The sequence below is a fragment of the Falco naumanni genome, chromosome 14, assembly GCF_017639655.2.
Source record: "Falco naumanni isolate bFalNau1 chromosome 14, bFalNau1.pat, whole genome shotgun sequence".
NCBI classification, from domain to species: domain Eukaryota; kingdom Metazoa; phylum Chordata; class Aves; order Falconiformes; family Falconidae; genus Falco; species Falco naumanni.
This window is the reverse complement of record NC_054067.1, coordinates 13,005,579-13,022,416: the sequence shown is the minus strand read 5'-3', so window position 1 is coordinate 13,022,416 and position 16,838 is coordinate 13,005,579. Positions and strand designations below refer to the sequence as shown.

General features: G+C 59.8%; 1 protein-coding gene across 4 annotated transcripts in view; it reads left to right on the top strand.

Moving 5' to 3' along the window:
- NLGN3 (neuroligin 3) overlaps positions 1 to 16,730 on the top strand; it is a 42,563-nt gene extending 25,833 nt beyond the window's left edge. For 3 of the 4 annotated variants that reach the window (XM_040614294.1, XM_040614293.1, XM_040614295.1), the window contains 5 exons: positions 2,211 to 2,270; positions 5,004 to 5,153; positions 6,831 to 7,016; positions 12,782 to 13,571; positions 13,976 to 16,730. In XM_040614294.1, coding sequence (XP_040470228.1) covers positions 2,211 to 2,270; positions 5,004 to 5,153; positions 6,831 to 7,016; positions 12,782 to 13,571; positions 13,976 to 14,813 — 2,024 coding nt within the window. In that variant the 3' untranslated portion in view covers positions 14,814 to 16,730. The remainder of the gene's footprint in view (positions 1 to 2,210; positions 2,271 to 5,003; positions 5,154 to 6,830; positions 7,017 to 12,781; positions 13,572 to 13,975) is intronic. The other variant, XM_040614296.1, reaches the window with a different exon arrangement.
- The last annotated feature ends 108 nt before the right edge of the window (positions 16,731 to 16,838 follow it).

Below are 16,838 nucleotides of genomic sequence, written 5' to 3'. Positions count from 1 at the left end.
GGGGGGAGCATGCAGGAAGGATGCAGCAGAAGTGGGGGCGAGAGGTGGCAGGGGTGGGGATGGCATTGGGTAGAAACAGGAGAACGAAGTGAGGAGCTCAGGGCATGGCTGGATGGTGAAGCAAGAGGTGAGGAGGCAGGGCTGGGACTTGGCAAGAGTAGGTCAGGAGGTGAACTTCAAATCAAAGAGAATCAGGAGTGCTCTGGAGACAGCCAATCCATCCCTGCCCTGGGCAAGAACAGGTCTACCTCACCTCTTCCCGGCAGCGTGTCTCGTCTAGTCTTAAGCACTTCCCCAGGCCACCTCTTCCAGTGCTTTCCTGCACCTTGTGCCAGGAAGCTTCTCTTCTTGTCCAGCTTTGACCTGCCTTGTGTAGCTCTGGGGCTGCCTGTGCTCTGACAGTGAGGAAGGAGTTGCTCTTCCACCTCACCACCTCTCAGTGGCCTTTCATGAGTCGGGTTGCTGCTGTAGCTCCCATCACTCATCTGCTCCCAGGATTTGCATGACTCAGCCTCCTGCAAACTTTTCATGCCTGCTGGATTTTTCTAGACTTCTGGTCATTGCTCCTCCAGACTTTCTTCAGCAGGTCATGGCTGCTTAAGGCATTGTGCAAGCCTCTTGCCCAAGTGGAGCTGCCCCACAGCCATTTCAGACCCCCACACAAATTTCTTTTAAATTCAAATCCCACCCCTTGTCATGCTGCCATCTCTGTTATCCACTACCTGTGTCACCTGCGAGATCCCACTCCCGGAGTGGTAGTGAGGACGACTCCCACTCCCTGATTTAGTCTTCCTGGCCAGTTTCTCCTTGTCGTAGCTTCATCCAGCTTCAGGGCTGCCCTTGCTCGTGGGAGCCTTGCTGGAGGCCATGCAGAACCCTCGCTGTGGTGGTGATGGAGCTGGCTGGTGATAGCAGCAGGGCCTGGCAGGACCTCAGAGCCCTGCATATCCGGGGGAGGTCACTGGGCAGCACAGGCACAGCACTGGCAATCCCACCTAGGGGAAACCCTGCTGTCACCATTACCTGGGGAACTTTTTTGGTGCAGGCATTAGGGAGCAGAGGACCGCAGGTGCTGGTCTGCAGCTCTAAGGGGATAAGGAGAGCAAAACCTCTTCCTGAAATTTGGGGCTGCAGGGTACAGGGATGGCACAACTCAGCTTCGTGCCCACAAAGGCATGGAGCCTTTTGCAGCAATGGAGCCTCGGTACAGGTCTGCACTGCATCTGCTCCCTACCAGCATGCAGGCTGCCTCTCCTGGCTCATGCCAGGCACGTGCAGCTTGGAAAGTGCTGTGCTCAGTGCACACTATCCACAGCAGCATCCCACGGGCAGGCTGGGGCTGCTGGCCTGACCCGACCCATGCCCTGGCACCGCAGATTTGCTAAAGGCCATGCAACGGTGAGAAGACATTCAGGCTGTTACAGAAACTGATATTTTTAGGGTTCTGCCTGGGTCAGGGCAAGCTTGTTGGTGCCTTTTCAATCCTTGGTGAACCATGCAACTGGTCTTTTAAGGAGGGAGTTGGCACAGGACGGAGCCAGGCAGTGCAGGGGAGCACCTGTCAGGATGGCTCCCTGCAGCGTGCCATGGTGGTCCGCGCTGTGGCACTGGTGGTTTGTGGCTAGCTGTGCCAGGCACAACAAGGGGCCATGCACTGCGTGGGGGTGATGGGCAGGACCCCGGCTGGTGGTCAGTGGCCACCAAGGGGAACCCTTCTTGTGGGCTCTGCTGGTGGTAGGGGGATGGTTGTCCCTGGTGGCAGCAGAGCTGGCAGTGGGAGAAGGAGCCTTGCCGCCGCGCAGGGAGCCGAGGGTGCACGAGCAGGCGGGGGCCAGGCTGGGATGCAGGAGGATCAGTGAGTGCTTTGAGAGGCTGATCTGCCTCCAGCGCTGATGCTGCCACAGGCCTGCTCTCCTCCTCCCCGCCGCCCCGGCACTCCCTGGGGAGGATGTGGGAAGGGGTCCAGGTGAAGCAGCATCCTGGCGCAGCTCCCAGGGCAGTCCTGCCCGCACCCTGCGCCGCCCTGGCTCTGGGAGAGGTGCAGTGTGAGTAGCCAGCAGTGCTGTGGGGCGCAGGCCTGGCCCCACCATCTCTGCTATCATGCTATTTTTGAATTCTCTTTTGTTTTTTGTTTTGTTTTGTTTTGTTTGTTTTGTTTTTGTTTCCTTTTGTTTTCCTTTTTGTTCTGTCTCCTCGTGTTTGGTCCCTAGGAGCCAGCGCTAAGAAACAGGGCGAGGACTTAGCGGATAATGACGGTGATGAAGACGAAGGTATTTCTGTGCTCGAGGCTGCCACTGCATGACACGCAAAGCAAGTCCGTTTGCCCGCCATCTGCTGCCATCCCCAGGGAGCCCTGTGTGTGTCCGTCTGCTGTGCCGGGCAGCTGCGCGGGGCGGGGGGCAGGCTGGCCAGCTGTGCAGGGCACCCAGGTCCTTCCTCTCCTCGGGATGGGGGGGAAGCTCGTGGGGTTTTTTTGCTTTAGGAGAAGTGTGCTCCTGCTCTGCTTGAGCGAGGGCAGGGAGTAAGCATGGCAGCTTGGGAGGAGAGGAGCCCTTGGGCACCTGGGCCCATTTCACCCCAAGCCCGGTCACATCCCACCTCCAGCCTCATCCCTCCGGAGTCGGTGACATGCAACTGGGAGCCAGCGACCTCCCCCTCCACCCTTGCCTGGCCCTGCTGTGGGCATCACCACAGGCTGGCCGTGCCAACAGCTTAGCACCCTTGGTACCCACAGGGTACCTGGCCATGCCCAGGAGACCCGAGGTCTGCTTGGACATGGTTTCTGGTAACTTCTCTCCTTCTCCACCCAGTGTGAGCAAGGTCTTGTTTGCAACCAGAGTATCAGCACCAGCCCAGGCACAGCAAGTGGGCTTTCAAGCAGATGTGATTCTAGATGTACACCAGGGCTAAGCAAGCTGCAGAATAAGCTAGCTTTAGTAAAACAAGGTTGTTCATCTGCAGGGTATGGAGTCGGTGTGTTTGACTGCATGGATTTGAAGAGGAGGCAGGAGAAAGGGTCAGCCAGGGTGCAGCCCTAACATGCCGAGGACAGTAAAACCTCATGGTGTGCGGGAGTCCCAGGGCAGCTCGAGCACAGCCTGGCAGATGGTGTTTGGGATCTGGGAAACAGATGAAAAGCTTTTTCCTTGGCAGTACCAAAACCCTGTTGTTTTCTCCCACTAACCTGTGCCCCAGGATCTCTTGTACCAGGGCATAAACTGGCATTCAGCCTAAGTGACTTGACTGTGCTAAACGCCCGCACACTAAAATGTTCTGCAGCAATTAGGAGCCATTTATTCCCTGGTACATCTCCACACATCGCTGCCATTCTGCTGTGAGGATGTCCCTTTGTGTGTTGGTGGGAGCATGTGGCAGGGAGGAGAGGACACGGGCGCAGGCACCAACGTTCCTGCCCTTTGCATTTCAAGCAGGTGGCCAGGTGGCCCTGGGAAGAGCTGTCTCGCCATAGTTCTGCTGCATGGGCGACGTCTGTCCCAGAGGAGCCACGAGTACTCTTTGCTCCCCAAGTCTTTGCATTTGCCTGGCTGCATCCTGGTGACAGGAAAAGCCAGCACAGGTTTTGCCATATCCTCATTCTTCTGGAGGGAAGAGGTTTTCTGTATGGGAAGGAGGCCACCTTTAGCCACATTGCGGGCCACAGGTGCAGGTGGGGATGGACAGAGGTACCCATCAGCCTGCCCTGTAGCCCCCTGCGATGGGCAAGCCGTGGGGAGGCATGGACATGCACAGGGGTTAGGTGGGTGCGAGGGAGCATGTCCACCCTGGCTGGGCATCCCCACTGCGTTGGTGTGGCTGCGCCCCAGGAGTCCCAGCCCTGCAGGGACCACGATGGGGACTGGCTGCTGGGACAATGTGGTGCACCAGTGAGGGAGGAAGGCAGGGAGCAGTGGCTGGCTGGGGCAGCTGAGGCCAAGCAGCCCCAGCAAGCAATGCCAGCCTGCCCAAGCAAGGTGCTGGGTGCGTGTGAGCACAGGGGAGGGCAAAGTCCATCGGTGCTGGCTCGCCAGCCCAGAAGAGGGCATGTGGGACCTGGCACTGTCTCCACAATGGGCGCAGCTCCCTCCTCTGTGTCACATGGGCAAGACGTACCAAGAGCCGAGCACGGGCATTCTTTCCTCACACCAGGGCTTGGTTCCATGAGGAACCCAAGGCCAGTGGGGCAGAAGGGGCAGGATGTCCCCCAGGCAGGGCCAGTCGAGAGAGGGAGCATGGCTGCTCCCTGTCCCCTAGGCTCCCACTGTTCTTCCTCCCCGGCCATCGGGGTCTCATTCCTCATCCTCACTCCATGCCTCATGCCCTGTCCTCGTCCGGACACCGTGCTCACCTCCCTGACACGCACACGTGCACACACTGTCTGCATCATCACCATGTCTGTGTCTGGGCACTGGGGTGCCATGGGTTCATATCCAGGCAGCTGGCAGGTTTCTGCCTTCCCAGGGGGATGGGAAGTGGGGGACGGGAGAGTCAGACATTGGAGCACCCACCAGTGCCCCCCCGCCTTCCAGGTCCTGCACACCCCCATCCCTGCCCCCTGCAATGCCAGATTCCAGGACTCCCGGAGCCGAGGGCTTGGGTCCAGACAAAGACAGGACATGAAGCTGCATCCTGGGGCAAGACTCTGCAACTCCCACCTGCAACGGAGGTGCCACTGGTCTGACTCCCACATGCAGCCAGAGCCCGGCTCTGAGGAAGAGCAGCGGGGTCCAGCCAGCATCTCATCTGCATGTGCTGAGACCCCCGAGGACACAGCAGTGTGGGGATGGCACGGTGGCTGCTGCCATCCGGAAGGGGGCTGGTGGGGTTTGTTCAGTGGTGGTCGGCTTTGGAGGGCCACGCTGTGGTCCCCAGGAGAGCTCTCAGTTTGGCTCCTAAGCCCCCTCCCTGGTCCTGGCAGCTGGCATTGCCCTCGTCCTTGGTCTGCCTGTCGGGCAGGGTGCGGCGACCACCGGTGGGATCCTGTGTTTAACTGCCTCTCCTTCCAGACATCCGGGACAGCGGGGCCAAGCCAGTGATGGTGTATATCCACGGTGGTTCATACATGGAGGGCACAGGGAACATGATAGACGGCAGCGTCCTGGCTAGCTACGGGAACGTGATTGTCATCACCCTGAACTACCGCGTTGGAGTGCTCGGTATGGGCTGGCCAGCGTGGGCTGTGCTGCTAGCATGGCCAGGCGGCGGGATGAGTCCCCATGGCCAACCGGGCTGGAACCAGCTGGGAAGGGGGTGGTGGGGGGTGTGGGGCCCAGCAGGATGGGGGCTGCACTGCAGGTGCTGACCCTGCCCTCTGCCCTGGCAGCCAAGCTGGGTGCACGCACGTGGCATTGCCCCCACTGGGTGGCTGCAGCATGGTCTGGCTCCTGGCACCAGCCACCCCCCCCAGGCTCATTTACACAACCTGGCTCAGCTGAAAGCAAATATTGGTCTGCGGTTAAATAAATAATAAATGTGTTTACCCAGCATCTCCTCCTGAGAGGGCTCTCCCTCCCTGGCCACGGGCTGCCTCCAAGCCAGCTGAGCTGCCAGGACCCCCACAGCCACGCACCGTGGCCTGGCTGTCTGCAGAGGGGATGGCTGAAGGGTGCCAGGTGCCATATAAAGGAGGGTGGCAGTCCCATTTTCGTGAACACTGATGACCTGGAGAGGCAAAATGGGGACACGGGGTCAAAAGGCAGTGTGGTCCCCTGCCTGCTGCAGCAGAAACCCCCGGGGGCTGGGACACAGGAGGTTTGTCTAGAGCATCACTGCTGCCTGCCCTTAGCAGCAGGGAGAACAAGGAGTGCAGAAGTTTGGGGAGAGCTCCTTCCCAGCCAGACTGCTGGCAGGGATGGCTCTCTTCCTTGCCATCCAGCCTGGCACAGTGCTCTCCCTGGACAGCTGAGTTCCTGGCCAGTACCTGGGGCACCATATCCCTCCGATGGCCTTCAGACCCCATAGTCTCTTGGGGAAGATGGCAGTTACCTGCTTTGCAGTAAAAACAAGCCTATTCAAGTCCTTTCAATATTAAACATCAGGCCTTTAAGATGGACAGGTGCAATTTTAAAAGACTTGTCACAATATGCAATAAGACTTTAATGGTGCCATTGTCATCTCTATTGAAGTGGTGCAGCATGCCCAGCAGAGCACCTCCAGTGCTGGAGCAGCACCGGTGCCGCTCCCTGCCTGCCAGGGTTATCCACCTGGATTTTGCCTTGGGACATGATTTTGGCTTCCTGCTTTGAGGCAAAGCAAATGAAACACTGATAACTTATCTTGGGTGTTCCCTTTGTTATTGAAAGCATTTCTCAGCATCATCCTCACTGAGAGACTTTGTATTTTAAGCTGCAGTCGGTTCCTCTCTGCCCAGCCCACCACCTTACATTTATAGAGCCTCCTCCAGGCCACGCTAGTCCATGGAAAGCATTGGCTGTGCACGCACTCAGCCTGCCTGCAGCCACCGGGGCTTTTTCAGCTTTCCTTGGAGCATGAGTGAGACATCTTGACTCGTTATTAGCACAGGTGCTGGTATGTGTAGGACAGGGCTTTGTGCCCATCACCCTGTCACTGCTTGCAGCCGGCTGGAGAGGCTCCCCAGGGCTTGCAACTGCATTCCCAGCCTTTTGCCTCTCTGTGCTGTGCAGAGGGTGGCTGGAGCAGCTTGGTAGTGTCCCTGCTCCAGCTCAGAGCTCACAGGACTCTCTTGGTAGTGGAGTCTCTTGTTGTTGTGGGACAGGGTCCCACAGAAGCTCCCCTAGGCCTGCCGAAGGGGAGTGGGAGGTCAGGACACCCCCTGCTTCCTCATTCCTAACCAGGCTCCCCTTGGCCCACAGGATTCCTGAGCACAGGGGACCAGGCTGCCAAGGGCAATTATGGGCTGCTGGACCAGATACAGGCCCTGCGCTGGGTCAGCGAGAACATCGCCTTCTTTGGGGGAGATCCCTTGCGGATCACCGTCTTCGGCTCTGGCATCGGTGCCTCCTGCGTCAGCCTGCTTACCCTCTCTCACCACTCTGAAGGTAGGTGCCAGCTGTGCCCCAGGATGCTGCAGCTGTGACAAGCACCTTGCTAATACTAACCCAGGGAAGGGAGCCCACCCGGGTACCACTGGCCACCCTAGCAAAGTCAGGGCTGCTTTTTGGTTAGTCGCTGGTGAGAGCCTGACCCAGTGCTGGCAAGCAGAACCTTTTCATCATGGGCAGGGAGAGGCCAGCAGCAGAGCACGTGGGAGCCAGGGATGGAGCTGGTGCTCTCAGTGTGTGGGTCTGCAGCCCAGGGCCAGCACCTGGGTGTGGGAAGAGGTGGGGACCCTTGGGCGGCACCCTACCCAGGTGCCCAGGCTCGCCCATTTGCAGGTGTGGAGGGGACATAGGGCATCATGCAGGGCACCAGAAGCATGGATCTCAGTGCTAGGAATAGAGGGGAAGCCAGACCTGAGCCTGGGGAGGGATGGAAGGTCCCATCTTGTGAGACTGGGAGAGCTGAAGTGCTGCGACGAGCAAAACACGGGTGAAAGTGATATGGTTGGTATCTGTTAATATAGCAGAGTATTTACTCTAGATAAAGAAAGGCGTTATTTACACTAAAGCTTGTGTTGGCATAAAAGCAAATGCATGTAAATCACCTGTAAAGACATTTACATTGAGCACTGGGGGGGGAGGAAATAACCACTGGAGTAAAGGTGTTCTCGATAAACTTCCTAAAGGAAATTGCAGGAGCAAAGCCTGAACTGGATGTGGTCTACAGGGGACCAACCTGCCAAGGACTTGGTCACAGGGGCTTTATATGAGGGTGCAGCCCTCTTCCAGTGCTGTGTCCCCAAGGATGGTGCAGGGAAGAAGGGAACACAAATGGACAGTGGACACAAGACTGAGACTGGGACACACCGAAAATTGCACTTGAAGCCATTGCAAAGAGCTGCAGCCCTGCTCAACAGCATGGGAACCGCACAGGAATGAAGGAGACCTTCAGAACCTCAGCAGGGCTGATGGCATGGCAGAGGGTGTATGGGAGGAGCTGGTGCTGGCCAGGCTGCCGGCAAAGTCAGGCAGCCTTCCTCCAGCCCTGGGAGCTGTTGACGGACTGATTGCCCCAATATGGAAAGCAAGAATGATCTCAGCCCTGGCTGCTGCGAAGGTGGCTGCACCAGCTCCAGCATCACAGGCTGCTTGGTAGTATACTGGTAGATGTGGAGGTCTGCAGGTGCTGTGGGCAGCATGAGGCTGGTGTTAGGTGTGGTGAGAGCTGGCAGGACCTGCGCTCATGGTGGAGAGTGAAGGGCAGCACCCTGCTGAGCCTGGACATGAAACAGGGCTCGTAGGATGCTGGCAGTTCACCATGGAGTCAAAGGCAAACCCAAACCAGCTCTCTTCTCCCAGATTTCTCCAGCTGCCCTTTTGGTTAAGCTTGCCTGATTCCAGCAAACCGCTTGCCCTGCAATGAGCCCATCCCCATGCAGAGACCCGTCACCGTGCTGGGCTCTGATTCCCACTGATAGCCCTTCCCCAGGGATGAGAGTGGGGCTGACAGGCTGCCACATCTCCATACCATGCCTGCTGCCCATCAGTCACAGCTGGATGCCAGCCTTTCCTCAGATGGACCAGGGAACTGAAGAGGAGAGGCTGAGACGTGCTGCTGTGGCCCATGGATCAGAGGATGCAGAGGAGCTCCAGACCCTCCTAGGTGGTGGGATATCTCAAGCGGGCTCTGGAGCCCACCAGTGCTCCACGGTCCCGCTGTGCCAGAGCCTGTGGCAAACTTAGCACCAACCCACCCTGTGCAGGGTGCTCCTGCTCCTGGGGCAGCTGCTCCCACTGCTGGGCTCCCCTTGGTGCCGCAAGGACCAGAGATCTGAGGGATGCTCTGCTCCACAGACCTGACAACAGAGGCATGTCTGGACCTGGTGGGCAACTGCTTCCTTGGGAAGCTTGGGCACTTCCACATTAAGTCCATGGTGGTCCCTGGTCTTCCACAATTGCCCTGCAGCCTGCTGGCTCTGCTGTCGCTGTCACCAGTGCCCTGCCATGTTTGAGTAATGCAGGGAGAAACAAAAAGACAGGTGAAACCAAAGTGATCCAGCCCTGGCAGCATGTATGGAGCTGCTGTTGACTGCTCAGGACCTGTCTGTTCTGGGTCAGCCCTTTCCCTGCCACCCCAGGGCACTCAGGATGCTTGTGCTCAGTCCATGCTCCTGCATGAGTGACTGGTGCCTGAAGTCAGCGCCACAGTCATTCTGCTCCCCCCTTGCCAGCCCCTGAGCAGGATCCCTCTCAGCCTGTTGCCTCATCCTCTTCAGGTGACTTGAACAAATATTAAAGGGTATTAGACTACAGTAAGCTCAAGAACATAGAAAATACGAGTTATACCTACAGAGCCGCTGCCGATGGTGCAATGCCAGTGGAGGGAAGCACCAGGGCTGCCCTCACTGGCCTTGGGGCTCCTGGGGTAGGATTCCCAACTACCCAGAGCCATGCAGGGCAGGCAGCAGCTCTATAGCCCACAGGAGGAGATGCTTTTGACAACTGAAGCCAGAGGTTGCTTCACTTGTCTTAGATGGTATATTGAGCAGTATGTAGGAAAGGAGCATGGGTAGGTCTTTGCAGACTTGTTTCTGAGCGGTGGGCAGTGCAAGGGATGTTCTGCAGCTGCGGGGGCCCATCAGGGACCATGCTGTCCCTGTGTGGATACCCAGGGCTCTGCGTGCCCTCCTGCCCTTGCACAGGCACCCTGGGTAGCGTGGGCACAGGGGTGGGGAGTCTTTTATAGAATGAAAGCTCCTGCAGAAAGAAAAAGGATTTTCTCTGCCCATACTGAGTGTGAAAAGCCAGGGAGGGGATGCTGGGTGTAACGCATTCGTGATGCTTCTTAGGGTGCTCTTCTCCATCACAGGAGTGCCTGGGAGGGAGGTGGGGATCACAGGGAGGTGCTCTCTGTGCAGGAGTCTCTTTTCTGGGGCTGGGTGCTTCTGGCAGGACAGCCCCAAGGCTGCAGACTTTTTTTCAGCCAGACAGTGACAGCTCTTTGGAAGCAAGACATGTGCTTGGCTGCCCAGGTGGCCCCAACCTCTTGTCCAGGCCCAGAACGGAGGGAGCAGCATGGAGAGAGGCTGAGGTTGGATTGGAGGGGCTGCTCCCTGACTTTCCAGCCATGAAAAAAACTGTCATCCAGTATAGCACTTTTTAGGTGACACTAGGCTTTCTGCCACTAAGTCCTGCACCTGGTGCATGTCCTTTGCCACCCCACCCGGCCCCAATGCCAGTGGTGTGGTCCCTGCTGCATTGCCAGGCACCCTCGCTGCTGTGGCAGGGGAGCTGCTGCTGGCTGTAAATGCCATGAGGTGGAAGGGGAACACTCGGTGCTGCTGACAGTGTTACATCAAAGCAAATGGCCATCAAATGACCTCAAACCCCACCCTGTGCCAGAGCACCTATCTCCTCAGGGACAGGGCAGCCAGCTCCGGAGCACAGCAGGGGAGTTGTGCTAAGATGCAGCCTGCAGACCAGGCGGGTTTGTTTTTATCGCATCAAAATAAAACTCATAGTGATCAAGAGCTATTAATGAAGCTGCTAATTTGTGCCTGCTCTGCCAGGTGCTGTGAGAGGCAGACACTGGAGGCTGGTGCAGCACACACTGTGTCTGGCTGCCAGGGAGACCCGCAGCTCCCCTGCCAGCCTCAGCCCTTGTAGGTGGGTTGATTCCTCACCAAGCACCAAAATGCTGTTTCTTTCCCCGGGCAGCCATGCTGCTGCCAGGCAAACTTCTTGTGCTTCCTTTGCCCTATCTCCTGCTCCATAGGGGCTGCTGCCCTTCACTGCCAGCTCCAAGGATGCTCAGACTTCAGCTGGACAAGGCAGCCAGCACTCTGCTTTGAGCAGGGCTTGGCGCAGACAACCCCAAAGGTGTTTCCAGTCTCAGCTACTGCCCAAAGCAAAGGGGAAATCAGTAGCTGGCAGCAGCCTGCAGCACTGGGAATCCTCCGGCAGAGCCCTGGTCCCACTGCTTGGCTCTATTGTGCTGTGACAGCCAGCTCTGCAGGCTGCATCGGTACCCTCACCTTGAGGGGAGCAGGCTGGGAAGGCAGAGCTGCATCTTCCTGCCTGGCCCCAGCAGGCTGGAGGGCTCCAGGCTGAGCTGCAGGGTGGTGATACATCCCTGGGGTGCTTGCTGGGCTTCAGCTGGGTGCTGGCATGGAGGCGGAAGTCTGGGCTCTCACAGACTCGCAGGTCCTCCTGTGTCAGGACATGGCCATGGACGTGGCCGTTGACACAGCGAAGGGGCTCCATCAGGGACATGCCCAGCTGTTGATGACACCAGCTGCCTGTGCTTCCCCAGGCAGGGGCAGGCAGGAACAGAGTCCAGCCTGGTGGCTCTGTCTGTGAAGTGATGCTGCTGGTGGGGAGCAATAGCTGCTGCTGGGACAGCATCTCCTGGGAGCCAGGGAACCCCCATTCTGGCTCTTTGGCATGTGGATGACGGCCCAGAGCAAGCAAGCCCATGGCCAGTCTCCAGCCTGTAGGCTGGGTACAGCTTTCTAGGGCACCAGGAGGTGACAAACAGAGCTTGTGACTTCTCTTTGTCCCAGCACATGGGACTGTACGTCAGGTACTTGGCAGAGCAAGGACTGTGCATGCAGGCAAGAGCGATGGACATGGTGGCCAGGAGCCAGGAGACTTGAAACGCTTCTGCTGAGGGAAGGTGCACGCTGCCCTGCAGAGCGGCACTGCCTTGCCTGTACAAGGGTCTCACGCAGGTGCTCTGCATTTCAGGGGGGCAGGGGCAGCCCCATAGCCACCAGGCTGCTGCGTCAGCACCATCCAGGGACGCCTGAGACAGTCCCTCATGGTGAGTGAGTGCCAGAGTCGTCCAGCAAGGGTGCAGGCAGCGCTCAGGGTGCAGGAGAGCGCTGGCCGAAAAGCAGGGACCCCAGGGTGCACCCCGAGCCTGGCTGCCTTTCACCACCCCGGAGGCTCCGCTTCCTCACCGCCCTTTGTATTCTGAGCACAAGCTCCATTGACATGGGGCTGGAGCGCAGCCACACATTCCTCCGCCTGGGCCAGGGCCTTTGTGGCCCCGTTTTCCAGGGCGAAAGTCCACTCCCTCTGTGTTCCCGGTGGCAGAAAGGCCCTCTTTGTGCATCTGGCAGTGTGCTCCTGTGGGGCCGGATTGGCACCGAGCAGCCCCAGCTGGGCAGGAAGCAGCAGGGAGGGGGCCGGGGGACCTTGACAAAGCAGTGGGGTGGGATGTGCAGGGTTAAGTGTCCCTGAGCAGGCGTTAACCCTCCTGCTGCTGCCAGCCTTCAGCCTGGCTGCTCAGTGAAGCTGGTGCCACTCTGGGCTGGAGGATGACACCGAGCCGGGGGGCAGCGTGTGCCCCTCGGGGGCTCAGGCAACGCATCCTGGGGCGGCTGGGACTGCACAGGCTGCTCGGCAAAGCCAGGCTGCGGTGCAGCCATGGCACCTCTGCTCCCTGCACCGGGACAGAGGGGTGCCCGACCAGCCCCTGCGATGGGATCCTCAGAGGCTACAGAAGCCCCTGGTTGCTCCCAGGAGCACCCACTACGTGCCCAGCTGTCACCCTGCCACCCTCGTGGTGGCCCTGAGCGGAGCCCCCCTGTGAGCCAGGCTCAGTGGGCAGCACAGCCTGGGTCAAGGCCAGGCGCGGGCTGGAGCGCTGCGTTCTTGCAGGGGTCCGAGGGCATCGAAGCCTTCTCCACACTACAGCGCTGGGGTGTTGGAATGGTGCTCGCTCTGCTGCGAGCTTCCTCCGCTCCTTGCCTGTCTTGCAGGTCTCTTCCAGAGAGCCATCATCCAGAGCGGCTCCGCGCTCTCCAGCTGGGCGGTGAACTACCAGCCTGTGAAGTACACCAGCATGCTGGCCGACAAGGTGGGCTGCAATGTGTTGGACACAGTGGACATGGTGGACTGCCTGCGGCAGAAGAGTGCTAAGGAGCTGGTGGAGCAAGACATCCAGCCGGCTCGTTACCATGTGGCCTTTGGGCCGGTAATTGATGGGGATGTGATCCCGGATGACCCAGAGATCCTGATGGAGCAGGGCGAGTTCCTCAACTACGATATCATGCTGGGGGTCAACCAGGGCGAGGGGCTGAAATTCGTGGAGGGCGTGGTGGACCCTGAGGACGGCGTCTCGGGCAGTGACTTTGACTACTCAGTCTCCAACTTTGTAGATAACCTGTACGGCTACCCCGAGGGCAAGGACACCTTGCGGGAGACCATCAAGTTCATGTACACGGACTGGGCTGACAGGGACAACCCCGAGACACGCCGCAAGACTCTGGTGGCCCTCTTCACTGACCACCAGTGGGTAGAGCCGTCGGTGGTGACGGCTGACCTGCACGCCCGCTATGGCTCTCCCACCTACTTCTACGCCTTCTACCACCACTGCCAGAGCCTGATGAAGCCTGCGTGGTCCGACGCGGCCCACGGGGATGAGGTGCCTTACGTGTTCGGGATCCCGATGATTGGCCCCACAGACCTCTTTCCCTGCAACTTCTCCAAGAATGATGTCATGCTCAGCGCTGTGGTGATGACCTACTGGACCAACTTTGCCAAGACAGGGTGAGTGGGGATGGGTGCTGTGCCTGGGGGGTCTGCACTCACTGCAGCTGCACCCCTTGGGAGCATGCTGTGGTGGGGGGGGTGTCATGCCTGGCTTGGGGCACTGAGCCTACCCGTGCCCAGCGGTCTGTGTGCCGTGCCTTCACTGGGGTCAGGGCATCAACACACAGTGAGGGCTGAGAGCGCAGCCAGCCCCCAGGACAGGACCCAGCCATGCACAGGGGTTGGGAGGCTGGTTGGTCGCGGGTATTGTGGGTTAGACTTGATCCATGCAGGACCTTTTGCCAGCCCACCCTGTGCCACCACGGGCAAAGGTCCCGCAGTCTCCATCTCTGCGTCTGGCTCTCCCTCCTTGCCTCACCAGCTTTTCCTGGTGGTAGTTCTGTTTTGCTTGTGTTTCACAGGGACCCCAACAAGCCTGTCCCCCAGGACACCAAGTTCATCCACACCAAGGCCAACCGGTTTGAGGAGGTGGCATGGTCCAAGTACAACCCCCGTGACCAGCTGTACCTGCACATCGGGCTGAAGCCACGGGTACGTGACCACTACCGGGCCACCAAGGTGGCTTTCTGGAAGCACCTGGTCCCTCACCTGTACAACCTGCATGACATGTTCCACTACACCTCCACCACCACCAAAGTGCCGCCGCCTGACACCACGCAGAATTCCCACATTACCCGCCGGCCCAATGGCAAGATCTGGACCACCAAGCGCCCCGCCATCTCGCCCGCCTACAACAGTGAGAACGGGAAGGAGAAGTGGAGCCCGGAGCAGGAGGCGGGCACCCTGCTGGAGAGCCCTCGTGATTACTCCACCGAGCTGAGTGTCACCATTGCTGTGGGTGCCTCCCTCCTCTTCCTCAACGTGCTGGCCTTTGCTGCTCTCTACTACCGCAAGGACAAGCGCCGGCAGGACACGCACCAGCAGCCTAGCCCCCAGCGCGGTGCCGCCAACGACGTTGCCCACGCGCCCGACGAGGAGATGCCCTCCTTGCAGGTGAGCCAGGGGCACCACGAGTGTGAGGCTGTGCCGCCCCACGACGCCCTGCGCCTGGCCGCTCTGCCCGACTACACCCTCACCTTGCGCCGCTCTCCAGATGACATCCCGCTCATGACCCCCAACACCATCACCATGATCCCTAACTCGCTGGTGGGGCTGCAGACCCTGCACCCCTACAACACCTTCACCGCTGGCTTCAACAGCACGGGGCTCCCGCACTCACACTCCACCACCAGGGTATAGCTGCCCGCCACCGGCGCACACGCATGCACGCACGCACACGCAAGCAGCAGACACTGGCAGAGGAACCGGCAGGGCCGATGGAGCCCCCGGACAGAGGGGCAGCGCCCACGGACAGTGTGGCACTGAGCCCGGAGATCTGCGGGGTCCTGGTGTGGCTGGATGCCCCGCTCTCCCCCGGCGCTTTCTTTCGTTCCTATCTAACTTTTGAGAAGTGCTTTGACTTTCCTGGCTCCCAGCCAGAGGGTCCCACGGGTTGCCCCGGGGTGCCGATGGGGTGCAGGGGGGACACAGTGTAGCCCCTGCGCCCACGCACCGGCACGGGCAGGCATGGGGGACCCTGCTGGCAGCGGCCACAGGGCTCCCTGCACCGGGGCTGTGCCTCCCCATGGGGCAATCGCATCCCCAGCGCTCCACCTGCTGAGCACCCCGGGACTGATGAGGAGCAGGGCTGGATAATGCCTCTCAGCCGGTGCCCAAGCATCCCCTGGCAGCTTGGCATCCCGAGTGCCCTCGAAAAGGCTCCTTCACCGTGTCCAGAAGCGGCCCCGGGCCATGGTGCTATAGGCAGAAGGAGTGGGCAGGGTCCGGGGATCCGGCCTCGTGCTGGGTGCGGGCGCTGGGGCCAGTGCCGGGCTCAGGGACCCCGGGGACCCTGGGAGTGGGGCCCCGGGCTGGAGACTTGGCACTTCTGCCCCTCTTTGCGCTGCAGAGAATCTCTTTTGTGTCAGTCGTTTCTCTTTGCAGAGACGTTTTTTAAGCAGATCTTTAGTTCTTTACACACTAACGGAGTCGCCGCGTTTTGTCCTTTGTAAAGATTTTAAAACCAAGTGTTCTTGATATAAAATAAAAAGCCAGTTAGAAGCCAGCGTGTGCGCGCGGTGCCAGCCCCCCACGGCCCCCACCTGCCGCGGGCGGGCACCAGGCAGGGCACTGCCTCCTGCGCCGCGGGGCTGCGCTCTTTTGTATTTTTGATATTCTCCCTCCTCTGTCGCCTGTGCCCACGTATCTCAGCCAAATAGCCTACCTGATGGCCCGCCTGTGAGCACCCCCTACCCCAGCCCACCCCGCTGCCCCACCGGCCAGTGCCACCCACTGCCCTGCCTGGGCATCACCTGCTGTGAGCACCATCTGCCCACCCCTATCAACCCAGGGCAATCCCCTCTCCAGCACCGTGTCCCAGTGCTCCCCACACTGCCCTGCTCCCCGGGGAGCATCCCATCCCTTAGTCACTGCCCCAGGGCCACGCTGTGCCCTCCCTGCCTGCGCCACTGCCTGCAAGCAGAGTCAGCGATCTGCAGCCTGCGGCAGGGGTGGGCAGCTGTGGGGCTGGTAGCAGCAGGGTGAGCCAGGCACCGACACTGACTCTGCCTCCCACCTCGCTTCAGCTGGGGCCTTTTGCCCGTCACGGGGTGACCAGCTGGGGCTGCAAGCACCTGCCCTGGCGCTGGGGCACTCGCTGGGCTGGTGGTGGCCACCGAACCGCACGCAGCTGCGGGTAGCATCTCTCAAGGTGAGGGGCTTCAGTGTGGCTGGGTGTGGAGAGGCTGCTGCCTGGCATCCCACGGAGGGCACCCAGTCTCAGTGCCCCCCTCCCCCCCCGCCCCCCCCCCCCCCCCATAGTGGGCGCTGGCACCCAGGGCCTGGGGAGGCAGGAAGAAAGGATGGATCCTTATGGGGACACCACGCGTCATCCCTGTGCAAGACGGTCCGGCTGGCAGACGCTGCCCGCGCTGGCGGCCGTGACGCACCGGTGCCGGCTGGCCCTACTGCCTGGGGCCAGCGCACCCCTGGCCCTGCACCCTGCCCTGGCCCCCAGGCAGGGCTGAGGGTGAGGATGCTCGTTGGAGAATGTATTTATACCCTGTCACCCACGCAGAGTAACAAATTCCAAATAAAACAGAAGTGGTATTTTTAATAGCAGTGTGTCTCGCCTCTTCTTGGAGCGTGCAGGGGCTGGGGGCTCCCCAACCGGGTGGGGTGCCCTGTGCTGGCTCAGAGCCACTCCAGCCATGGCTGTGCCTGCTG